Source organism: Schistocerca americana, chromosome X, assembly GCF_021461395.2.
Source record: "Schistocerca americana isolate TAMUIC-IGC-003095 chromosome X, iqSchAmer2.1, whole genome shotgun sequence".
Classification (NCBI taxonomy): Eukaryota; Metazoa; Arthropoda; class Insecta; order Orthoptera; family Acrididae; genus Schistocerca; species Schistocerca americana.
In genome coordinates this window covers 366,961,331-366,989,136 of record NC_060130.1, presented here as the reverse complement: position 1 = coordinate 366,989,136, position 27,806 = coordinate 366,961,331, and the positions used below count along the sequence as shown (strand labels likewise).

Sequence of the window (27,806 nt, the reverse complement as noted above, 5' to 3'; positions counted from 1 at the left end):
GTGTAGCCTTGTATAGAAGCGAATCATGGATGATAAACATTTCAGCCTAGAACAGAAGTTTCTGAAATATCATGCAACCAAAGAATGCTGGAGATGAGATGGGTAAAATGGAAACCAATGAGAGGTACTGAATTGAACTGGGGAGAAAACAAACACAACTGGATTAACAGAAGAGATCCATTGATAAGATACATCCTCAAGCATCAAGGAATCATCAGTTTGATAATGAAGGGAAGAGTGTGTGTGTGAGTGAGTGTGTGTGTGTGTGTGTGTGTGTGTGTGTGTGTGTGTGTGTAGACCAAGGTTTGATTATAGTAAGGAGGTTAAAAATGGATGTAAGTTGCAGCAGTTGCGCAGAAATGATGAAGCTTGCAAAGGACAGAATAGTGTAGAGACCTGCATTAGACCAATCTTCAGACTGACGACCACAACATCAACACTGCTCTTTCCACAAATCAAAATTCGACTTCTTTGCAAATGAATGGATTGTGTCAGTAATTCAAGTGAACACTTCCTCAATCATTGTTCCGTTCTTGATTTTGGAGGACATCCATGCTTTCCATCTCTGTTCATGAATGTAAACCCATTAATTTGGAATTCAGTGTATTCTTTTCTGTTAATGAGGACAGAGGATCTTTCACTCTATGATACCACTTCTGCATTTAATGTCACATTTTGTACAAGGATGTCATCTTACAACACTCATCCAAGACTAGACAGTGAGCTATTAATAATCATGGTATAAAGCCTGTCCTTTAAAGGACAAAGGACTTTTTATTGATGATAACAAATGGTGAACTAAAGCAGTTATCATAAATTTTAATAGTGTTAATTCTCTCTCTTTTCCTTAGTTCCTAGCTCACAGAAAATGGAAGAAAGGTAGTAACACTGCATCTAGCAACTGCTTGGGCAGTACTTTATTCCTTGTTGTATAGATGTAAATAAGTCAAATATGCATACAGGCAGAACCTGTTGAGTGTGGGTGCAAGGGAAATAGTTGCAAATAGTTGCAGTTGCATCGGTGATGGTCTATAGGCTCCAGGCTGCTGCCCTGAACTGCAGTGGCATTGAGAGACACCTGAGATAAAAGCTAAGGAATCTCTGGTGCCTATAGTGACACCTTGGATCTCTGATATCACAGCACCTTCCCATAAACTCAATGTGGCCAGCCTACCTGAGTATGAATGGCTAACAGTGGCAGGGTCACAAATCTCTTAATGGAAAGCAAAAAGTGATAAATGACTAAAACACTGCCCCCTTATGCATAACAAATGGGATCAAAGTTTCGTCCAATACTGAATGTACACCTAAGCCAGCACGGGGTGCCTCGTCTTGTTAGGACTGGAACTGATTATCCTGGTAGGTCCAAACAAGTTCAAAAGGTGGACTTACCAAGTTCAAAAGGTGGATTTACAGTTCCTTAGGAGCTCCAGCATTAGGTAGCTGCAGCCCCTAAGTGTTTCCCCAAGTATTGAGAAGGAAGGACAGTGTCTGCTCTGTATTCTGAACAGGTGATCTTGTTCAATATGTTGAGGAAACTTTGCCTGTTGCCATGGGATGCACTGAGTACATCCAGCTGAAAACTGCAACGCCCACTGGCACCAATTACGCCTACTGCTTGGGTTCTCAGGCTGTCATCAATCCCTACAGGTTGCTATCACGGACCTGTGATTTGGATCCGAGTGGAAGGCCTACACCAGATTGAGAATTGTAGGACCCTTCTTAGCACATCAGGAGTGCATTACATATAGGAAAGAGCTACTAATTTACTAGAGTATATGATGCAAATGTGGGTTTTGTACTGCCATCACTATATTTTGGGCAGTACTGAATAAAAAGCAGCTCCAATGCTGCTGTGTGTGAGGCAAGGAGGCAGGCAGGCACAGTGCTGATATGTAAGATCACAAGCTGGGCTGTTTGTACACTGCAAGGTGGTTAGGCAATATTTCTAAAACATGGAGAGACAGGGGTGTTGATTTGAACATGGTTGGAAGTAACGTACCGGCACAACAAGTATGCTATTAACCTCTACAAATTTGTTCTGATTCTAGTACATTTATGCTCAGTATGGCAGTAACCTCCATGACATATGATTGACGCAAGTCGACATCATGTTATGGACCAGCTGGCAGCTGATGCTGGTCTGAACAGCCAGATCCACCAGACCAGCTCATGATTCTAAGTCTGCACTTGTAGTCACACAAAAGATGAGCCCCAGGCTCCACAGCAGCACCAAACTTCTGTCTTGGAGGGCAGCAGTTTGCAGCCAGAGCGGTACTGCCACTATCAGTACCAGGGCAATCTTCTAGCCCAGCAGCAGCAGGCGCTTTTAAGAATTACGCAGATGTACATGTCATGCGGGCTGCTCACTCAGGGATGATGATGATGATGATGATGATGGATGATGATGATGAGTCCCATACTCCTTTACAGAGCATAGGGGAGCGACGCAGGAGACCGGCGCCTCAGGGATACACAATACTAACTCAGGTATATGCTTCTGAGTGGGGTAAACACTGCGAGCAATACTGGATGCGGATGTCAAAAGGACAGCCTGCCACCATGACCTTCCGACGGCATCGGCACCAATGCTTGACCACGCACCTGCAGAGGGCATATCAAGGGGCATTGTGGCACTTTGACATTGTAACTCAAGATGAAATAAAATATGTAGTATCTTGCAGTAGAGTTTTCCCAGCCACCCCTGGCCAGCACCACAATTTCCACAATCTGCCACTCCATCATCTCTACACCATAGTGGCAACCCCATTCACCCCATGTTGTTACAGAATTGTGTCAGAACTAATTGTAGACCTTGTCTGATGACTACTGCCAGCACAATCGACCTCCACACAGCACTGCTTCACAATCACAACCTGCAGTTTCATCAAACAGTGGGGTGAATGAGAAAACTACTGGTTTCTGTGATTTTTTCCATTTTATGCGTAGAGAGCACGGAGTTTAAGCAAGTGATGCATATGGATTTGAGGCTTATGTTTGTACAGACAGGGAAACCGGCTGATATTTTGCAATTCCATGGCAATACTAAGGAGTACTGAGATTCTTGAAGTTTTCCCGGTGTACTGAATACTGTATGAGGTTTCAAGACTGCAGCAGGACCATGTTGACTCCTTGCCACAATATTTTGGCTGGCAACCGTCTGGCCGTCTTCAGGTGAGTGTCCACCACTGGAGACTGCTAGTTAACAGTGTCGGCTTTATAGCAAAACTTTGCGTGGAAATGCATGCGCATTGGTGACTGTCACAGGAGCATCCTCTATCTAAATCTGTGGCCTCTGCATATACAGTTCTACCCGTGGTGCGTAGGCACCTGCGTAAAGGTGAAACTACATGTTCATCCTCTGACAAATGTGTGCTCATATCGCTAAAAACAAACGTCAGATGTGTCATTATGAATAAAATGTTTTCTCTTAGAAGATATTAAAGAGATCACCAGGTCCCAAGCATTGTCCAGCTGAATGCCACCATCCCAATTAATAAGATTTTGTGCTAGACATATTTCCACAGATTCTTTAATTACTGAATCCCAAAAGTATTTAGCTGGGGCCAAGACTTTTGTGGCAGAATAATCCATAGAATGTCATGTGGTAAAACAACGCTCAGCTACGGCCGACTCACTGGACAAGAAAGGCAGGTGTGGTGCTCATGTTCAACGCATCTTTCATGTACTCTGCATATTGTCCGACCTATGTAAGCTTTGCCTTACTGGCCAGGAAATTTGTACATTCTGGAAATTTCAATGCACCTAATATGGATGCAGAGGAGGAATGTAGTATAGAGGGAATAGTGAAGGGTAAAAAGCACATGTTTTTATCAGACTCAAGGGTGTATGTGTCAGTGGCAAGTATGGACCTCCTGGATCAGAGGTGATTAAACCCTCGTGGAGTTGGAGATAGTACAGTGGAATCTTTGGCTTTAGCAATGGTAGATTTTCAGGGTAGATGCAGTGTTTTAAGCAATGTGTAGAAGTGGTGAAATGGGAAAGTGATAGTTATTGCATGATCATAGGACTAGACTTTCTGATAATGCAGCATGCCACAACTGACCTTAGGCGACATATAGTTGAACTTAAACATGGGATAACATTCCAGTTAGGTGAGAAAGTCACCAGTGAAGTATGGATGCAAGGTGCATCAGTTTCAAGGGACAAACGACTTGAACCGCAGTCAACAACAATTAGGATTATTTTGCATGTTATTGTGCCACAAGGTACCGGGATGTTGGTCTGTGTAAATATGGGACCTGAATGGCCTGTTAATGCAATGTGCTTGGTAGAACCACTGGCAGGAAATGATGTATTAGACACATCATATTGTTTTGTAAGGAGAAGCACAGCACACGTACAGGAGGAAATGGATGGGAAAGTAGTGCCTGTGAATTTACATAATTTTGGTGCTGATGGGAGTACAGCTCACCAAAGGAATGCTGTTAGCCAGATGATGTGAGTAGGAACTCAGTGTTCATCAGGGTAGTGTGCAAACTGCCAATAAAACTGTATTGCATAGGGAGCTGGAACATCTTAGAGGTACGGTCAGATTAGAAATGGAGAAATTATTGTTTGAATTTGAGGAATTTTTTTTTTCCTTAAGAGCCTTTACTAGCAACGCCTGTAACACAGCATCATATCCCTACAGGACTAGGGTTGCCAATATATTTTAGACCTTCCTGTGTACCACACAGTTTGCAATCAATATTCGAAGAATTTATTGATCAACAGCTAGTGGGCGGTGTAACAGAGTGAAACACTAGTACATGGAGTGCAGCTGTGGGACCAAATATATAGATTCTGTTGTGACTATAGACATCTTAACAGCAAAGCCATAACTGTTGCATATCCAGTCTTGAACATCACTGAAACTATTGACAGTTTGGGGCACCGTAAATTCTTCTTAACCTTACATCTAAGGAGGCTTCATTAGATAGAAGTATACCCAAGGACTGTCCAAAAACAGCATTTTTGGTGGATGGCATTGGGTTAAAAAAGGCTCTAGCAACATTTCAACATTTGCTGCATGGAGTACTGAGGGGACTGAAACCTTGTAGTGGGATGGTTTACTTAGATGATATAACTGTTTTTGTGAATGATATGGCAGCACATAAGCAACATTTGCAAAGGGTTTTTAGAAGATTAAAAGCAGCAAATTTAACATCAGGCATGGAAATATGCCATTTTGCACTGGAAGAAGTTATGTATTTAGGGCATGTATATTAGCACTGAAGGGGTCAAGACAAATCCAATGTTGATACAAGTAGTATGACAATTTTCAATTTCTCATAATACCAAAAAGTTAAATTTTTTAAGGTTAGGGATTTATTATAGAAAATTCATACAAGGATATGCAGATATAATGGAAACACTTAACTGTTAATAAGGGGGGGGGGGGGGGGGGGCAAAGTTGGAATGGACAAAAGAATGCCAAAGTGTATTTGAAGAGTTAGAGAAAGTATTGACATCAAGCCCAGCTTTAATTTTTCTGGGCTGTGAGAAAGTGTTTTTGTCAGCCAACACTAATCAAGATACAGGGTGTGTTCTCGGTCAATCGGTAAACAAAGAGGAGCTTCTGGTAGCATATGCCTCTGGCAATTGAAAAGAGTAGAGAGGGGGAAAAAGGGGGGGGGGGGGAGGTTAAGGACTTTTCTAGTACGCTGACTGGATGGGCATTGAGGCTAGTCATAAACAAGCCTGGTGATACAGACACTGAGTCATGACCTTGCACAATGGCAAACAACGCATTGGACTGATGCAAAATGTAATCAGTATGCATGGGTAGTAGCGCCAGTGAAGCTGAAACAGGAAGTGTTGGAAGAAGCACATGACCTCACATTGTTATGACATGGGTGTTGTAGATCAATGAATAGGCATGCAGTGGAACGCTAATGGTGGAAATCTAGGAAAGAAGATGTGGATCGATATGCAAGAGCTTGTGTGCATCCTCGGGCAATTCAACAGGACTCCAGCTGGGAATCGATTTGTACTATTATTGATCCTTTTATATATGTATATGGAAATGATGCAATACCCACCTTACAGGCCCAATGGTAGCACAAACATTGGTCAACAGCTGGGTTCTCAAATTTAGAGTGTCAGAAACCATTATCACTGATTAGAATACAAAATTTACATCAGATTTGTTAAAACTGCAATTTACTAAAGGTTAGAAAGTTAAGGACAATCCACTGCACCCTCAGATTAATGGCAGGACAGAGAGAATACATTACATAATTGGAAGGATGTTGAGTCTTTATGTGAACACACACCATAATAATTGGGAAGCGTGTTTATCCTTCACTGCAAGTGGATGCAATTCAAAAGCCCATTCTGCTACAAGACTATTACCATATGAGGTACTTTACGGATAGAGCACGCCACCAGTGACTGACAAAATAAGGCCGAGAGGTGGCAAGAATGAGGAGTTCTTCAAGGATTTTGTTAAAACAGTGAGGGATATTTGGCAGTGTGTCAATGGAACAAACATCAGAGCTGTGAAATACGGTGAGTGACTGGAAAATTGTGTGGTCACATTGCCACAAAATAAATTTGGGAAACATAATTGAACCTATATGTTCCCCAATGTAAGCCCAAGAAATTTGTAACTTGTTATCGGGGGCCACATCAGGAAGTGGAAACAACATCATCGATAAATGTCAAGCTTCAATTACAAACTCGTCTGAAGTCGTTTCGAGGTGCTCCAGACTCACTGACGGAAGTGTTGTCAACATTGGGGATCAAGCTGTGGGTAATAGGAAGAAGAGGAAATGCAGAAACCTTGCACAACATGTACAGGAGATTCCATATGGATTAAGACCAAGGAAGCAGGACAGAGTAGTTTATGTTTGTGTTAGAACGTGCATGTTATTTAGAAGTGTAAGTATTAGTATATCAATTGAGGATGAGGACAGAAGGAAGGAGTTCAGCTCATGTTATATGTAGTGTTATACTTTATGTTCACTTACATGTAAGCTAAGTATTTTAGTGAGAAATTACGAGAGGTACAAGAATATAGATATAGTAGTACAAGAGTTGTATTGCAGTACATAACTGATTATCATTTGAAAGGCAAGGAACCTTGAGTGGTGTTGAAACAAGCCTTGTTGCTTACAACATGAGCTGCCATATGGGATAGATGAAGGGATATTCATAAAAATCGAGGTTTAATGTTTTGGAGGGGTCAATGTTTAAGAGGTACTCAAACAAGAATAGAGGTTTTTGTTACATGAGGACGGATGGACAAGCTAGTGGGATGAGAATCGTAGAGAGAATGGGCCATATCTTCTGAGCTTTGTTGCTTAATGTAAGAGGAAAATTGTAAATAATCTTTCTTGTAAATTCCTATGTGAAGTCCTCTGTTGCAGACAGGTCACGGGTTCGGATCCAGGGTTTGGGTCTTCCCAAGGAGGGGAGTTTTGTAACGCCGTCACTAAATTTTAGGTGTTATTGAATTAAAAGCAGCTCCACTGCAGCTGTGTGCACAGAACAGAGGCAGGCACACAGGCATTGCTGGCCTGTGGAATATTTCCACACCACAGAGGCACATGCGTATTGATTTGAACACGCTTGAAAGCACTATATCAGCATGACAAGTGATCCATTAACCACTATAAATATCCTCTGATTCTAGCACAGTTACGCAGTGTCTGGCAGTACCCTGCGCAACATTGGATCCACGCAAAGTCTCCATCGAACTATGGGCCAGCCAGCACATGACGACAGTCTGGGCAGCCCGTTCCACCATACCCAGTCACAATTCTAAGACAGCAGCTGAAGACTTAGACTGACACAAAGGATGAACTGACCCCCCAGGCTGTACAGAACTTCTGCTTTGGAGGGCAGCAGTTCGCTGCCAGGGTGGTACTGCCCCTGTCCTTTCATAGCGGACCCAGTAACAGTGGATGTCAATTAGAATTCTGTGGATCTACGAGTTGCTGGCACTGCTGGCTCAGGGCCACATAGTGCTAACTCAGGCATGTGCTGCTGAATGGGGTAAAAGGTGTCAGCAAAGCAAGATGCGGACATCAAACGGCCACGATCTTCTAACACCTGCAAGGGACTTGTCCAGGGGCGTCTCAGTACTCTGACATTATAACTCGAGATGAAATGAAATATGTTGCATCTTGCAGCAGAGTTTTCATAGCCACCTCTGGCCAGCACCACCACCACCACCAGAATCTGCCATTCCACCACTTCTACACCACAGTGGCTCCATTTCCAACAAATTATGTTTCAGTTTCAGAGAGGGAAAAATATCAGCCCTATTAATTACACAGACCAGCATTTGTCATGGCAGATCACAAAGAATAAATTTTAATATAGAGTAAGTTAACTGCAGCACTGCCCATGGAAAGATCATGAAACTAGTCGCTCACTGACAGACATTAATAATAATCTGCATTTTAAAACTTTCCCAGCAAACTACGTGTTCAAAGAAGTTTTGAGCTTGCAGTCAGTCATTGTGAACTAAACTCCATGATATTTCAACTGTGCATCTGCCAGTCATCCTCAGGTGAGCCATCAGCTGTCGATGGCTGAGGATGACAGGCAGGTGCCCAGTTCAAAGAACATGAGACTGACTGCAACCATTAATTTTCTTTGAACAGTAAATAATAATGCCCACATATTATTAGGAATAGAAAGTTGCCTGAAACCAGATGTTAACAGCACTGAAATTCTAAATTGCAACTGGAATGTATATTGCAAAGATATGCTGGGTGTGGTGGAGTGTTAATAATCATTAGTAATACGACAATATCTTTTAAATGAGGTCACTCCACTTTTAGCTGTTATAATATTATTTACTCTTATCACAGTTTCTACACATGGTCATTGCCTGCATTGCAGGAAGTTGTGACATGCTGGAACATAGTTCCCAGCAAAGATATCAGCTGGTATAAATCTATCCGCTGTGCCATACATCATGCACACATATGTTACAAAGTTGATGAAATAACAAGAAACATGTCTGCTGTTCACCGTTATTTCGTCAGCTTTCTAATGAGTGCATACATGGTGTATGGAACAGCAAGTAGATTTATACCACCACATGTATTTGTTTTGACACAGCTGGGAACATTATGTTGTTGCGTTGGTCACAACATCCCACAATGCTTGACAATAATCATGTCTTAAAATTACCAGCACAATAAATAATATTTTAATAGCCTAAAGCGGTATGACTTCATACGAAAATTTCATTGAGGCTTTTGACCCACTCTTCGCCAAATTCTACAATAACATCTAGTGAGATTAATACACAATCCAAACACAAAATAATTTGGGTGAAGAAGATAAGTGTTATAGGCAGATTAACTTTGGTAGTCTGATACTTTTATAGACCCCTTGCATCAAGAACAGCACCCGCAAAACATTTCTACGAAAACCTGGAGAAGGGTGTGCATAAATTTCCTGGTCATGCTGCAAAATTAGAAAGGAGAACTCAGCTTACCAACTATAGACTGGGAGACTCAAATGTTTGTGGCAAGTGGTAGACACAAGGAATCACACATTATTATTCTAAATTCACAGAATCAACTGGTGAGGTAACCTTTTCGATGATCACTCGTGTTAAATCATGTAAATGGATCACAGCCATCTGTTCAGATGTTCACTAACTGTAATGGCATTGAAACAGAGGATAACAGATGGAAGGCCGAAATACTAAATAATTTAAAAATTGTTTCCCTGAAGAAGATCATACGGTGTTTACTCCTACCAATCTTCACTTGAAAGTGAAAATGACGTATCGAATTAACCATTTGAGTGGCAGTGATTTCTTCCAGAAACCACTTCTTTTAAGTACCAGTGCCTTTCTCATGAAACTCCCAATGCTGTTGGAAGACAGACACATCTAGTGGTACACTGAGGTAGTTCTACAAATTAAGTGCATTGCAGCAGTCACTTACATCATTCAAAGCAACAGTCAGTGAGAAGATTGTGCTGTGTGACTGTAGGAGATTGTGACAGGTGGTCTGTCTTATAATGATCATATTGAGGAGATCACTGACAATAAAAGTAATCTAACATTATTGGAACATAAATTTGAGTTTGTACTAGTGGTTTCAAAAACCAAAGGGGCAGTATGTACTTTTGATAAAAATTTATTAAATTTTAGGCCTATTATTGCTTGTTATTTAGGACTATAATTTGTGGTGGTGGTAGTGGTTAGTGTTTAACATCCCGTCGACAATGAGGTCATTAGAGACGGAGTGCAAGCTCGGGTTAGGGAAGGAAATCGGCCGTGCCCTTTCAAAGGAACCATCCCGGCATTTGCCTGAAACAATTTAGGGAAATCACGGAAAACCTAAATCAGGATGGCTGGAGACGAGATTGAACCATCGTCCTCCCGAATGCGAGTCCAGTGTGCTAACCACTGCTACAATTTATTTTTGGCGTTATGAGCTCATGGAAATTTTGAGATGTGTGATTGTGTCTGGGAAAAATGTGAAATTCCTTACAAATATATATCAAGTTCTATGAACAATGAGAGCCTGATGCATTATTTCACATACTAACATACATATATTGGATATCTGTGTATGACTATAGAACTTGATAGTGAGATCATCTCTTCCAGAAATGTGCCTGCATGTCTGACGGAAGATAGAATCGTACTTCTTAACAATAAAGGCACTTTAATCACCGATACCAGGCAGTGACTCAATTAAAATGTCCCTCCCCCCATATCAGAACTATGTTATGTGGATGAGTGCAGGTTTGGCGCGAACGGCAACATGCGGAAGTTTGGGTCTGACCATGAATCATGCATGGATAGCCACAGATGTTAGGGTGACTGCTTGTGTAAAGCAGGAAATCTGGGTTCAAGTCCTGGTCCAGCACAAATTTTCATTGTTGTTATCTCATTACACAGCCGATGGTTGTCCGTATTCACAACTGAGAATATACAAGGTTTGGAACTTTAATAATGGAAACTATTTATTTACAGCTCGTACAAAATAGATGTGTGTTTCAAAGTTTTACTGACCTTCAGAGTAGTTACCAGCATTGTGCATAACCCATTGCCAGCGATGTGGAAGCCGTAGGATACTCTTAGCAGTGCCAGTTGTATGGACAGTTCAAGCAGCGCGGTCTATTGCCCAATGAATTTGTAGCAGTTCTGAAATGAATACCGTGAAGTGTTTCCTTCGGTTTAGAAATCAAGTTGAACTCACGAGGTCTTAAGTCAGGGGAGTGCAGTAGTTGGTATGGCACTTAGCAGCCCCATCAGTCAAACAAATCAGTAACAGCTTGCACTGTAGGTGCTTGAGCATTGTCCTGCAAAATGATGGTCAGGTCCTGCAGAAAGTGTCATCACTTCTGTTTCTATGCTGTTCATTTTTCGAACATAACCCACGACCAGCTTAGAGACGGAAGTGATGAACACTTTCTGCAGGACCTGACCATCATTTTGCAGGACAATGTTCAAGCACATACAGTGCAAGCTGTTACTGATTTGTTTGACTAATGGGGCTGTTAAGTGTTATACCATCTACTGCACTCCCCTGACTTAGGCCCTCGTGACTTCGGGACCAATGACCTCGTTGTTTGGCCCCCCCCCCCCCCCCCCCCCGCTCAAAAAAATCAACCAACCAACCTACTGACTTCAACTTTATTTCTGAACTGAAGGAAACAATTCATGGCATTCGCTTCAGAAATGCTATAAATTCGTCAGGCAATAGACCGCGCCACTCAAGCTGTCCACACAACTGGCACTGCTAAAGTATCCTATGACTTCCACATCACTGGCAACAGGTTATACACAATGCTGGTGACTACTTTGAAGGTCAGTAAAACTTTGAAACACTTATCTATTTTACCGAGCGGGGTGGCGCAGTGGTTAGACACTGGACTCGCATTCGGGAGGACGACGGTTCAATCCCGCGTCCGGCCATCCTGATTTAGGTTTTCCGTGATTTCCCTAAATCACTCCAGGCAAATGCCGGGATGGTTCCTCTGAAAGGGCACGGCCAACTTCCTTCCCTAATCCGATGAGACCGATGACCACGCTGTCTGGTCTCCTTCCCCAAACCAACCATCCAACCAACTTATCTATTTTGTACAAGCTGTAAATAAATAGTTGCCACTATTAAAGCTCCAACCCTGTATTTTGTTTAATTAAATGTAACAGTCAGCTGGTACAGACTTACCTTTTTTTAAGGAGAGCATCATCATTTACACCACTTGAAGTTCCACTGCAAAGTATTATGAACTAAACATTTCATTCCTAAGTATGATAACTTATAAGTTCAGGAATAATTCTTTTTAACTTGCAGTACAGAGATTATGATGCACCAATTGCCCAAAGGCTTATTTAATTTGGAAAAATAAAGTTTCAGAAAGACGAGTTCCCAATATCAAGTTCTATGAATAAGGTAAGCATGATACATTTTTCATGTGCTAACGTACATATATTGGATATCTCTCTGCAATTACAAAACTTGACAATGGGATCTTGTCTTCCAGAAACATGTTGTGTTTTTCAAATTGAATAAATCACAAATTTGTGTAACTGCTGTGTCATAATCTCTGTAATGGCACTGAGATACAGTTATACTATGGCTTCACAACTGATACCCAACTCTACCCTTCATGTACACTATGTGATCAGAAGTATACAGACACCCCCAAAAACATACGTTTTTCATATTAGGTGCATTGTGCTGCCACCTGTGGCCAGGTACTCCATACGAGCAACCTCAGTAGTTATTAGACGTCGTGAGAGAGCAGAATGGGGTGCTCCGTGGAACTCGTGGACTTCGAACGTGGTCAGGTGATTGGGTGTCATTTGTGTCATATGTCTGTACGCGAGATTTCCACACTCCTAAACATCCCTAGCTCCACTGTTTCCGATGTGACAGTGAAGTGGAAACATGAAGAGACATGTACAGCAGAAAAGCTTACAGGCCGACCTTGTCTGTTGGCTGACAGAGTGTGCCAAACAGTTGAAGTGGGTTGTAATGTGTAATAGTCACACATCTATCCAGACCATCACACAGGAATTCTAAACTGCATCAGGATCCACTGCAAGTACTATGACAGTTAGGCGGGAGGAGAGGAAACTTGGATTTCATGGTCAAGCGGCTGCTCGTAAGTCACACATCACGCCGGCAAATGCCAAACGGCGCTTTGCTTGGTGTAAGGAGTGTAAACATTGGACGACTGAACAGTGGAGAAACATTGTGTGAAGTGACGAATCACGGTACACAATGTGGCAATCCAATGGCAGGGAGTGGGTATGGTGAATGTCAGCTGCCAGTATGTATAGTGCCAATAGTAAACATCGGAGGTGGTGGTGTTATGGTGTGGTTGTATTGTTGTTTTGCATGGCACTATCACAGCGCAGGCCTACATTGATTTTTTAAGCACCTTCTCGCTTCCCACTGTTGAAGAGCAATTCGGGGATGGTGATTGCATCTTTCAACATGATCGAGCACCTGTTCATAATGCATCGCCAGTGGTGGAGTGGTTACACAACAATACCATCCCTGTAATGGACTAGCCTGCACAGAGTCCTGATCTGAATCCTATAGAACACCTTTGGGATGTTTTGGAATGCTGACTTCATGCCATGCCTCACTGAGCAACATTGATAGCTCTCCTCACTGCTGCATTCTGTGAAGAATGGACTGCCACTCCCCAAGAAACCTTCCAGCACCTGATTGAATGCATGCTAGCAAGATTGGAAACTGTCATCAAGGATAAGGGTGCACCAACACCATATTGAATTCCAGCATTATTGGTGGAGGGTGTCATGAACTTTTAAGTCATTTTCAGCCAGGTGTCCAGATACTTTTGATCACGTAGTGTATATACTGTGTTCACCTGTATTATGAGGAGCTTCCATAACTCAATTCATGGGTTACAGACAGACTCATTCTAAATGATAACTACTATGGACTGCACTAACGTGGCACATGGCTATGTTATGGATGTGTACAACAGTAGCTATGTAAGTTCTCACCAATTGAGCCTTCATCATGTAGCAAGGAGAAACGGGTGCGCTTCTCTTGACTTTCCACTCTATCTACAATGTTTCCTATAGGACCTCCAGCATCTGTGATATTTCCATGCGCACCAGTTTCCGTGCAATGTTGCTGATCCTCAAGGCACAGCACCTGCATCACAAACGAAAGTTTACAGGTTAGTGAAGTCAGTCAGTCAGTCAGAGTCTCTCTCTCTCTCTCTCTCTCTCTCTCTCTCTTTCAGCGATCATTTAGAGAACTGAGTTCACATTCACACAAACATGGGCACAAGAAAAGCAAAGGGTCAAATTATAAACACTTGTTTTGTTTTAAAGCATACTGTTAATATCTAAATACTTTGACAGAATAAAACCCAATAAGTACTGGGAAAATTTTGCCAACTCGATCACTTGCATGAAGCTGAGACTATCAAACAAACAGGGGATACGTAGCAGACTTAAGAGGTCTGATTACACAGTCTACAATCAGGTATAAGTGTGGAAAGTTCTGTAGTGATAAAATGTTATGCAGTGTCACTGAGTTTGTTCCTCTAAAAATCATGACATGAGTATTAATGCAGTCATGTAAAAACTGTCTAACAAGACAAACAGTGTTATATCAAAAGCGAACTCGGTGTCAAATTCCCAGAACTCATATCCTATTCAAAGATAGATGAGCAAGTTGTTTATATCACTGAACATTTCCAAGCAGGATGTTTGTATGCAACTTGATACTGGACCATCTGTCACACTTTTAAATAGATTTACCTATGGACAGCTAGGTCAGTCTAAACTTTTGTCACTCACAAACAGTGTCGTCCACATTCAATGGTGACTATAACCTTATCTTAGGTGTTTGTAGTCTCCCTCCCACGTTCAAGAAAATGTTTTGTAACCAGTCTTGTTTGTGGTTCTCTGTGCAAAAGACAGTCCGAACATTTTTGACATGGATGCCTTCAACCTGTTTGCATTACAGACAGAAGACAATGTGCGGTCAGTCAACATTTTTGTGCCTAATGACAGTATCTCGCAATTACGTATTGAGTTTTGTGAACTGTTTCAGGATATGTTAGGCAAAGCTAACAACTTTGTGGAGCATGTAACATTAAAAGCCAACGCACAATTGAAATGCTTTCAGGCATGGCCTGTCCTGCAGCAAAAAGTAGTTACAGATTTAGAACACTGGCAGTAACAAGGGGTTGTTGAACCAGTTATTGCAAGCCAATAGGCTTCTCCTCTAATGATTCTCACCAAACTGAATGGCAATTTATGCTTATGTGCTGACTTCAAGTTCACTGTCAACTGTCAAACAGCTGTAGAGTCACATCCTTTGCCACAGCTGAAAGTACTAATGGACATATTAGAAATTCTAAAACCACCATCCCATTGCAAAGGCTGCACATTGATTATGCTGGTCCATTCTAGAACATTCAATGGTTAATTGTGGTTGATGCACTTAGCAGATTTCTGTTTGTTGTACCCATGCAGTCCACAACTGCTTCTCAAACCATCAAGGCAGTGAAGTTAATTTTTTGTATACAGAGCTTTCCACAAGTAATTATTTCTGATAATGGACCACAGTTTGTGTCAAGTAAATTTCAACAATTCTGTGATGTAAACAGCATACAACAAGACTAGTGCACCATTCCATCCCCAGTCAAACGGAATAATGAAACATTTTGTATGTACTTTTAAGCAGCGAATGAACAGACTTCGTGCACGCTTCCCATGCGAGGGAACAGTCTCTAAAACATTCTAGGCATCCTAATGTTCCCAGCCAATAGATGGAAAATCACCTGTGGAATTGCTTCATGGTCACCATCATAACACTTAACTTCACCTACCACATCCACCTGAATGGTCGGTTAAGTACCCTTTCAGTAGACAGTTTAAAATTAACAATGTTGTCTTTTTCAGATTGATTGGAGCCAAGTTAAGATGGAAAAATGGACCATTATAAACATCCTGGATTGTTCTCTTTTTGCATCCCAGGTCCTTCCAGTGTGCACAGATAGCACTACAACCAAATTAGTGCGTGTCACCTGCATGATTGTGCCTCAAATCTCTCAGTTTCAGATTCGGTGCCAAACAGGATCTTGTTGCCACTGCCATCAATGGCTTCCTTGCGTTCAGCACTGTAAGCACCACATGAGGAGCAAATGGAGATCGACATAGCACGAGTGAGTCATCACAGCACCTGTCGCTTCTGACATTGGGGTTGGGCCAGGATCACCCAAATGCCATTCTTTACAACACCAGAGACCCACCAGATGCCGAGAAGTCATCCACTTCAAAAGGGCCTTAGCCACTGGTCACAGTTGTGCACCGTATGCCAGTTTTTCTGGCCAGTGTTCCCAGGCATTCACAAGGCAGATGCCGGGTCGTTAGCAGGGATGCTGCATCGGCTGTTGCCATAGCTCCTGCCTCCTCAGCATGTGGTATTGTAGCCTGTCAATATCACACAAAAGACAATCATTCCAGGTACAGAGACTTGTGCTAGAGGTTCCACTGCTGTCCAACAGCGGCAGCACAGCAACTGGTGCCGCCCAAATGATGGCTGCACAAGTGCCATGCTCCCTCAGCTGAGGCATCACTGGTGCCTCTGATCACATATTTAACAGGCCACTCAACCACAGCTCTACCCAGCCTAGTAGCTTCAGTCTATCAGCAGTCGATTACTGTCGTAGTTGAAGTCGCAACTTTCCCTAAAGTTACAGTACAACAGGACTGGCCTCAAGATCTGACTTATGTTTAATTCTGTGGATTGCAAGCCGGACATAAATTATCAAGTGTTCAGGTGTTTATTTTCTCCTGGCATTGCACAAGGACTTGTATGTGCATTTCAATGATGATTCGTTGTACTAAGTTTAGTATATTATAATACTTCTCACAGGACGGTGTTCTCTCATTCTTTTGATTTATGGCTCAGGAACCGATGCACCAACCTGACGGGACATGTCATAATTCTGGCAATGAGATTTTACTTGGTCACTTCATAAGCAACAACAACTAATATATTTGTAGCTTTCATTCTGAATGGTACCAACAGAAAGTTTGTTTTGCAGCTGTGAAGTAAAAAATGCACTATTTTGCTTTCTGTGTTTACTGCTTAGAGATGATGTAGCACGGAAAAAAGATGTTTTCATATAAACAAAATTAAAGAAATAAATTGAAAAGAATGACAAGTAAAACAAGTGCCTCGATAATGTAACTTCAAACGTCACTTTTAGGACCCATATGCATTAACGAGAATCTTGGTGAGACGTTCAGAGACAGACCAACGGTTTCTGGGGCAACATCACTACTATAATAATTTTGGTTACGACATACCACTTCTTTTGATGTCAATGTCAGCAAATGGCTCCTATTTCAGTCTAAGTCAATTTGTCTTGGCATAATTGTCTTTTCACATCACAAATGTAATTAGATACAGTAAAACTCCATTTATACAAGGGGGAGGGGGGGGGGGGGGTATAAATGTAAAAAATGTATACAAGAAAGAAAGTGTCATACTTGCAAATTAAACTGGTAAAATGACAAGTGGAAAATACAGTAAATCGAAAGTTGTCTTACAGAAAATTTTATAAAACCCTAATATGTACTTAAAAAAATGGAGAAAAAAAGTAAATATCTACACAGAAGAAAACACCATTTCATAAAAAGTCTGTAATCTTTTCTTGTTTTTTCCTTTGCCATGGTTACAGCATACACGGTATCCTCAAAACGGGATAACCATGCTGTTAATTTGTCAGAAACATTATGGCATGTCACAAATTGTTTTAATTTTTTCTAACACTTTTACTGTATCATTAAAAATCAAAGAGGACTGCAGAAGCTCTACTGTATTGTCCTCTTTGTCAGTATTCTTGTCCATGTCCCTCAATGCATCTTTAAGTATCTCAGGAATAGTCATGGCTTCTACAGGTTTTCAACAATGTTGCCGTAATCCCGAAATGATGAATGCTCATTAGGTGAAACATCTTCAGTATCATCATTTCCTTCATGACCATGGACTTCATTTCCAAATCTGGCTTTAGACACAGTGTAGCAAAGTTTAAAACCTGTGATTTGGTCATCTATTTTTCCTCAACCATATCAACTGAGTCATGCTAACTGCTAGTAAATTAGCATGCCACACAAATGTTCTTGCATTTATTTCAACTAAATTTGTTTATATATCCAAAGAAACATGTTTTGACAATAACTTGGGTTCAACTCAAGTCTAATGATTTTATAATAATTGTAACACTTGATAATGGCCTAAGACCAAAATCTAGAATGTGAAATAAAACCTGTTGTATGGTCAAATGGCGGTTACATCTTTCAAAAAGTTTTATATGACTGTGGCTCCATACAAAAGTAAAATCATTTTTGGAAGCAGTTATGAATGGTAATGTCTGAAACATTGTGCCCTGAAGCTGCGATGTAGTGCACTGCCTATCAGAAGAAACAAATTCATTAATACGTTCTCAGAAACTTTTTATGGCCCAAGTATTACAATAATAAAAAATGGCAAGTAAAATTGTGATCTGTAAAATGCTTTATTTTCATTTCTTCTTTTTTTCCGACACACTTGATGGCATTCTGCATGAGCACTTTGTGATAATGCAACTTGAAAGTATGTATTATAAGGGGTGTTCAAAAGGAAATGAACCAGAGGCATAATTACAGAAACCAGTACCTGTATGTTATAAGTATTGACACTGGCTGTTGAGACACTTGTCCCACTGTGACACAAGGCAGTGAATGGCTGTCTCATAAAATTCTCAGGGCTGCAATGTTAACCAGTTCCGCACGTACAGCTGGACATCACTGTCCGAGGTGAATCATTTGCCCCCTCAGAGCCTTTTTAAAGGGACCAAAAATTGTGTAATCACAGGGAGAGAGGTCCAAACTATATGAAGGGTGGCCAAGAACCTCCCATTTGAATTTCTGCAGGGGTGCCGCGACTGTGTTGGCCGTATGACGCTTTGCATTGTCATGGAGCAGAATGACCCCACGGGTATTGATTTGATCACTTGGTGAAGGGTGGTCAAGGTTTGCGAGTAATGCTGGGCATTCACTATTGTCCTGTGCTGCAGAAAGTGAATTACAAGGGGGTCATTTTTGGTCTTCTTAAAAAGGCTCTGAGGGGCAAACGCTCCACCTCGGACAATGACATCCAGCTGTTCATGCAGAACTGGTTAACATCGCAGCTCCGGGAATTTTGTGAAACAGCCATTCATTGCCTTGTGTCACAGTGGGACAAGTCTCTCAACAGCCAGGGTCAATACTTCTAACATACAGGTACTGGTTTCTGTAATTATGCCTCCGGCTCGTTTCTTTTTGAATGCCTCTTACACTTCAAGGTCAAGTGGCTGGAGCTCACTTGTGCAATTTGCTGGAAAGGATTCTATGGTTATATTTCTCAAATAGCAAGTAAGTGAAGGGTGTGCTGCACATCTGTCTATGAGCAATAAAATTTTTTGGCCTGCTGCAGCCATTTTTGTATTGATACATCGAACACTTTTGCCATAATCCACAATTTCTTGTTTTCAGTATGTTTTGTGGAAAATGTGACAAGATTTTTAAAACAAAGTGATTTAGCAAATTTCCAAATCATAAGGGACTGGAGCTTCTCCCTACCATCACTGTTAGCACATAACAGAATTTTTCCACACTGTCCACTTTCTTTTCCTCTATGGCATTTCTCGTCTTTGAATTCAATTGTTTTAGGAGCAGTTACATGGAAGGCCAACGTAAAGTAGGGGAAGCGAATGTCGACATAAGGGTCTCGCGTGAGCAAGCCAAATACAACTGAGGTGTGACAGGTACCTCACAGGATACCCTTAGAACACTCACTCACGTCAACACATAGATGTCCAGCTTAGGTTGTGGAAGAGTTTTGAAGTTCCTATCCTATTTGTGGTACAGACAGTAAAGCCAAAATCAATTCTCTCTAAAGAAGCAAAATACTTTAATGACACTCACTCCTACACTCCTAATAGTTTACACTAACATTAATAAAGAGGCAATTGGGACAATGAAAGGTTCTCCGGCCATTATTCTGCATATCTGTCAAAGCTGAAACTATCTGATTCCTGAGGTGTTTGGCATATGGCACCATTCAAGGGCCAACCACAACTTATTGAATATAATGCATGCCTTGAGCAATTTTCAAGTTGTTCAGCCTATACAAATTTTCTTACAATAAATTATTTTCCAACAACTTCAAAAATAAATTCAAATTTTTCATATCTGTTTATGGGGTCTTATTTCGTTAAAAAGCTGTATGATACATGGCACATACTGTAAAGCAATAACCAATGACTATGACAGCAGCAACATCTTATTGTGTTGACAAACCTTCTGTTCTGATGCAAGTCCGATATTTTCACCAACTTCTGGGGAGAATGGAATAACAAGAACATCTGGACCACAATCATCTCCATCTTCTACTGAACCATCTTCGTTCCCATTTCTTCCAATGGCCCCAGATGATGGATTTCTTGATCTTGATACTAAAACACAAAAAAGTCCTTTAGAATTTCTGCCACCAGGATCTTGAGATGGTTTATGAAAAATAAATCACTACCTAACAAATATATTAATCAACTTAGTACATTCAGAATGTGAGTAGGCTCAAATTGTGGGTGACAACGAGGTAGGGGGTGGGGGTTATAACATTCCCAGCCCAAGCAAGAAAATATCTCACCATTTTTTATACTATGCATCCTTTATTTTCTGTCACTTCCTTTTCAATCATCCCAGAGCATGTGAGATGAAAGTTTCAAGCAATTCTACCACCACTCACTACAAGCAAATTCTATCATTAGTGGAAGGGGCAATTTTTTGACAATATTTTTAGCATTTCCCCCTTAACTTACATTCAGCAGCTTTTTCCAACAAAATCTGAACACAATAATTAAGTATTCAGCAGCAAATGACAAGTTCAACACTATTTCACAATTTTCTGTAGTACAGTGGTTTACTTCTACTGTATTCCTTACAGTTCACCCTGTTGTCTGGCATTATTAATCCCTACTCACAGTCCACAATCTAATCATCCTCTACCATGTAACAGTAATTTCACAAATAAACCTGGTAACTTCTTCTGTTCTCTAAACAGGCTGTGAAACAGAGGAAATTCTCACTAGAACAATCAAAGCTGTATCTTTAAGAACTGTTCTCACTAAATTTCCACAACACACTGTCAAAATGAGAGTGGGAGCCGATTGTCATGTCTTTGCAGAATACTGTGGTATATCCTTAAAAATCTTAACTATCATAATTCCACACGCCAGCTGTGGCTCAGCACACAACATTCCATCAGAAAGAACTCCTCCTGTAGCATCACTGGTTGGTTCAAGTGGCAGACACATATCTGTTAATAGCCACAGTCTCACAGTGCTACTGAATTCCTGTACAATAAGTGAAGTTATTAATGCTGTACTGAATACTTTTGGGGTCCAAACTGAACTCACTGCTTGCCTGATATACGGTTAAGTTTTACACAGCAACAGGTACTGAAATGAGGGAAAAACTGAAGCTGTGCCATTGTTTAGTGGACATATGTTAGCCAGACTACTCCTGGTACATACACTATCTGATCAAAAGTTTCCAGACATCTCTATGTAATACAGAACTGATCAGTAGATGTCACAAGAGGCAGAACCACCAAGGGTCGGCTACGACATCTCAGTGACTTTGAACATGGAGTATTCATTTGATGTCTCCGAGTAACAAATCCATCAGTGACATTTCAACAATTCTAAAGCTACCCAAGATGACTGATGGTGATATTAATGTGAAGTGGAAATGTGAAAGAACAACCACAGCTAAACCAAGATTAGGCAGGCCTCACGTGCAGGAGGACAGGGAACATTGAGCATTGCAGACGGCCGTTGTAAACAAATGAGATGAAATCAGCAGAAAGAACCACTTGTGACTTCCATAGTAATGCTAAGCAACACTTGAGGTGTTGTAAAGAGAGATTCAGCTGGACAGCACAAGACAAAATGAGTGATTTGGAGTGATGAACCATGCTATACACTGTGGCAATCTGATGGAGGGGTTTGGGTTTGGCAAATGCCAGGAGATATGAGCACATTGTAGTGTCACAATGCATTCAAATATACAACTAGTTTTCTGGGAAAAGCAACAGGAAAATGAAGATTTAACACACTGTCCAGTGTGAAACATGAATAATTGTAGTCCAGATGAAATAATCACACAAAACATGTGCAGGTAAAAATCTTCAGCCTCAGAAATTAATTTGAATCAAGATTTATAGGTTTTAAATTATTGAAAACTCATTTTCTTTATTATCTTCCATTTACAACAATAAGTATCAAATTACTACCTAATCAAATACAAATGGAAGTAATCGAGATCCAGTGAGATTCAGATTTGAATACAAAATTTAGTGAAGTTGGTGCAGCTGAATTTTATAAATATATACCAGCCTGGTTTTAAAATATTCAAATACTTGTATATGAAATTATTCCCATGTTTGGAAATACTTATCAATGAAAGCAGCTATTTTCAATTATGAAAAGAAAAAAATCTCCAGTCGGATCAAAAATTTCAGACACTAACATTGGGTGAGATTTGAAAATAATTTCTGTGAACAAGTTCTGCCCCAATATACAGAATATAGTAGCAGCAAAGAGATGTCAAGTGTCAGGAAGAAAACTAATATTATCGTTGTTCTTGTGCTTTGTACTACATTTTCCTAAATACATTTACATTCCTATAAAAACATGGGATGCCATTCTCCCACACACATTCATGCATCTCACTGAAAAGGGTCCCCAGCAAAGATCATGCCTTCATAAAGGTGAAGGGCAGGCATGCACCATCGCTCAGAAGTAATATCCTCATCCCCAAAATAACTGATCTCTTTCAGCAGATCTTTACAGAAAGACTGTCTTACTTTTAAAAGAAGTGTACCAAAATCTGTGTTAACTATATTGCATTAAATATTGAAATTTCTGTGTTGGGAAATGAGAAGGAGCAATCAGTTTTACTTCGCAAAAAATTTTGTATAGCTAAGATCGCATAAATATACCTAAAAACAACGATGATGTGACTTGCCAAACAAAAGCGCTGGCACGTCGATAGACACACAAACAAACACAAACATACACACAAAATTCAAGCTTTCGCAACAAACTGTTGCCTCATCAGGAAAGAGGGAAGGAGAGGGAAAGACGAAAGGATGTGGGTTTTAAGGGAGAGGGTAAGGAGTCATTCCAATCCCGGGAGCGGAAAGACTCCCCTTAGGGGGAAAAAGGACAGGTATACACTCGCACACACACTCATATCCATCCGCACATACACAGACACAAGCAGACATTTGTAAAGGCAAAGAGTTTTTGCCTTTACAAATGTCTGCTTGTGTCTGTGTATGTGCGGATGGATATGAGTGTGTGTGCGAGTGTATACCTGTCCTTTTTCCCCCTAAGGGGAGTCTTTCCGCTCCCGGGATTGGAATGACTCCTTACCCTCTCCCTTAAAACCCACATCCTTTCGTCTTTCCCTCTCCTTCCCTCTTTCCTGATGAGGCAACAGTTTGTTGCGAAAGCTTGAATTTTGTGTGTATGTTTGTGTGTCTATCGACGTGCCAGCGCTTTCGTTTGGTAAGTCACATCATCTTTGTTTTTCGGTATATTTTTCCCATGTGGAATGTTTCCCTCTATTAATTAAGATCACATAAATACGTATTTGTTTTCGACTGCCCGTTTTGACACGCTTTGCTGTCATAATCTGGTCTTCAAAAATTATTGTTACAAAACATGTTCATTGTGAGTTGGAACCTCATTCCAAATTGTCATAGTAGTGGATAAAATGTAGCACATGATGCAAACGTCTGTCTGAGACAAAACATTTACAATAAAAACACAACTTGCGCACCTGGCTATGTCCATATATGTAGCGCCCACAGATGATTGTTAAGACTTAAAAAACAAAATATACTGTAAAATGTACAGCAGCACATCTGATTACAATAGCTTGAAATGTTCCACTCATGCTGTCACATCAATATACGGAACACGTCAAGCTAATGTAGACAGAAGTGCTGTGTTTTTAAGACTTAACAAACATCTCGGAGTGGTACATATACGGACATAGCCAATGCACAAGATGCATCTTGATTGGAAAAGTTTTATTTTTGACAAATCTTTGCATAATGTGCTACATTTTATCCACTAATATGACAACGTAGCATAACATTCCAACTCACAATGAACATGTTTTGTAACAAAAATGTTTGAAGACCAGAAGATGACAGCAAAGCATATTGATACCGTTTGTCGAAAATAAATAAGTATTTATGTAACCCTGGCTATAGAAAGGTATTTTTACATTAAATATCTTTGAATATATGAGCAAAAGAGAGCTGTACAACAAAGTTAAAGAGGAATTGCTCTCAGATTTTGCTATATTAATGGAATCTTATGAAACTGAGTACCTTGAGAAACAGGAATAACAAAATATTCTTATAGATGATGCAGCTTCAGATATGAAGAAAGTTATTTCACTGTGGTACAATCATTAGTATCATACAGAAAGATGGAAGATGTAGATGGAAAACGTGGGTTTGTAATTTTTTCAATTTTTTGAGGTTATGGATGAGGAATTTTGTGGCGTAGTTACATCTCCTTGCCTTTATAGCTTCAACAATAAATGCAGATACAAAAAAGATAGTGAATTGTTTGTGAGAAGTTGATCTTGGAAGGATTTAATGGGTGGAACAGAGCTCACAAGCGAACTGCGTTGATTTACGCGTGTGCAATATAACAAGGCCGCAGTGGTTAATTAAAATACAATAAAATTGAGATTTAAAAATGTGTTCTCAAGTTTAGTTTCTCCTGCACCACAAAAAATCTAAAATAATTCAAGGGAACCCAAATTAATTATGGTGGTAAATGACACTACCCAATGTTCAGGATTCTAGTTTGAAGCATTACATCTGTCACAAGGGAAGGTCACAATGCTGGGATCACGCATTCAAACTTTATACACCTTTTAGCAGGTCATTTAAAACAACATAATGCGCAAGTAGTAAGGTGCACTAGTCTGGCAATTCCAAGAAAATCACAAGAGAAATTTTACGTGTCTATTATGTAACTAACGCATCTGTGCGTAGGTGCCGGATGCTATGAGTTCATGGTGGTCAAGTGGTAAGTGTTCGAGCTACACAAGACGAATGTGTATGAGGTGTCTGTTCAAATCCTGCTAAAACTTGATTTTTATCTATATTTTTTTTTTCATCACTGGTCACATTATTTAATTTATTCGACATTTGAGAAGTAATATAGTAAAAAAATTTTTTTTTAAATAAATAAAAAAATAAAAATAAAAAACATAAATTTGCATGAAGTTTTAGTGAATTTCAAGTTATTTGGCTACTTTTTATTTTTAATTGAATTTAATTATAGAAGAAACATTTATAACTACCAACAAGCAAATGACGAAACACACAGAGTTTTCCTGAAAATGTATACCTGTCATGATGAGCGAAATCCCTTATACATGCAATCTGGTAATATACTCAGAACTACTTTGCACCTCAATGCTTCAAGCTGCAGACACAGAGGCAGGCCCCATTTGGCAGTTAACCTGCAGAGCAGTGAGACGTAGCTAATGTAGTAAGAACGAATAGAGTAGGTGCAAATTTTTTAACATCACAGAATTTACACTTGTACTACAAAAATGAAGGTTTGAGTGGGAGTCAGTTTGTCACCTCAATGCACATTTGTCTTACGAAGCTCAAACGCTAACTGCTTGACCACCATGAACTCTAATGTCCGGCACATGTGACTGGATACATCAGTTACATAAGTGATGTGTAAAACTTTTCTTTCAATTTTCTTGGAATTGCCAGAGTAGTGCACCTTACTACTTGCACATTTTGTTGTTTTGATGGCCTACTAAAGATGTAAAACGTTTGAAGTAAATCTGTGATCACAACGTCGTGGCCTCTCCTTGTTAGTGTAGTTCTCTTACAGTGGTGCTCAGTAACTCACCAATTTTGAGCATAACCACTTGCTCAAGCAGAGCAGAATCCATATTGTGGGGAGTGAAGGGAATGCCTGCACATGCTGTGGTCACAACACGAAAAAGTGCCAACTGCGAAATTGGGGAGTGACATTGTAGACAGCACTGCTGCCTAGTAGCAGTATTGGTAAGTTGGCATTGTTCAACACTGACAATGTCGTCACACTTCAATTCGCAGTGGAAGGAATCTTATCTTTGTACACAAAAAATAGATTCACAAAATGTTTAGTGGGTCACTACACATTGAATATACAAAGGCACTTGCATGTCTTATCATATCAAAGCATATGAAAGCAGAAAATGTGAAGGACCTGAGCATGTACAAGAGATTTTAAAACTTAAAAGAAAGTTCTCTGATAAGTGGAAGAAGACAAAGAAAAATCAACCGAGTTGGCCATTCAGGTGAGCTGCAAAACTGTGTTGGTAAATGAAAACATATCACTTAGTCAGATGAACTGCCTTTCTTATTACACCACGTTGATGGTTGTGCCCAGGTATGCCTTCAGGCAGGCCAACAGCTTCTTGAAAAATGCACTGCTCCATGGATGCAGGCAGGTGAAAGCTGTATTATGCTATGGGGGACATTCACCTGGGCTTCCATGGGATCTGTGGTAGTAATAGAAGGCACCATAACTGCTGTGGACTACATGAACATTATTGTAGACTACCTGCATGACAGTGATGGCATCTTCCAGCAGGAAAATTAGCCATGTCACAAGGTCAGAATTGTGGTACATTGGTTTGAGAAGCATGCTTTCAACTTATGTTGATGTCTTGGCCACAAAATTAGTCTGATCTGAACCTGACAGAACACACCTGGAACAAAATTTGGAAACCGCTCTGCACCCATAAACCAGCAGCCTGTTAGTACCTGTGCGTAGAAATTCAGTGCTACCTTCCCCTGGAAAGACTTGCTGACTACCAAAGACTTGCTGAATCTATGCCATATAGAACCTTTTGGTGTATTGCTTTCCAATGGTGGACTACCATGCTGATAAAGAGGTTGTCAAAATGTTTTGGCTCAGCATTGTATTGCCCTATGCCATCAATAACACAGAGCTTTAAAATATTGACTACAGAACACTGGCCCAGTGCCACATGCAAATATGGAGTATTAACACTACATCTACAGAGTTAGTCACTTGCTATTGTCCTCACTGTTTGATTTTTGTATACTACTGTTTTAGTATTTTTCACCGTCATTATCATTTCAGCAGTTCAAGTCCGTTAGAAATATCGGTGTAATTTGTGGAAGTGAAAGAGAAATTACTCATGTGTCTTCATTTTAATTCTGTCAGTAATGTTCTCAAGAGGAACTGAGGGCCTTTGTCAGGAATTACATTATTCTTCACTGTTGATATTCATATTTCTCAGATTTTAATCATTTTTTTCTCTCCAGTTCTGCGAATTGTGAATCATGTGGGGTAGGGGCGGTGGGCGGGGAGCAGGAAAAAGAGAAAGCTCCATTTAATATTTTAGGAAAATACTATGGGGTCTGTGTACAGAGTTAAGAGCTCAAACATGTCTTTCGCCACATTGTTAAGAATATGAAAGACACTAGGACACACTTTTTGGAAATAATTTTGTCTACATTCAGTGCATCTCTCCATCCTTCAAAATCATTCTAAGACCATTTTTAAAAGTGTCTTTCAGCAGTTGAGTAGGTTTAACAACTCATGCCTATAGGAGCTCTTCACAATAAGAAAAGACTTCATTCTTTCAACTGAATCATTTCTTTTCAACACAAGGAAAAAACAGGGCTATGGGGGTAGGGTTAAAGAACTTTGGTGCC

The 27,806-nt window shown here is 40.4% G+C and overlaps 1 protein-coding gene across 2 annotated transcripts in view; it reads right to left on the bottom strand.

Moving 5' to 3' along the window:
• The window catches only part of LOC124554861 (GTPase-activating protein and VPS9 domain-containing protein 1), a 345,101-nt gene that overhangs the window by 189,955 nt on the left and 127,340 nt on the right, over positions 1–27,806 (bottom strand). For both annotated transcript variants that reach the window (XM_047128529.1, XM_047128530.1), the window contains exons 10-11: positions 20,318–20,472; positions 13,973–14,126 (exon numbers count right to left, since the gene is read on the bottom strand). In XM_047128529.1, the coding sequence (XP_046984485.1) occupies positions 13,973–14,126; positions 20,318–20,472 (309 nt within the window). The remainder of the gene's footprint in view (positions 1–13,972; positions 14,127–20,317; positions 20,473–27,806) is intronic.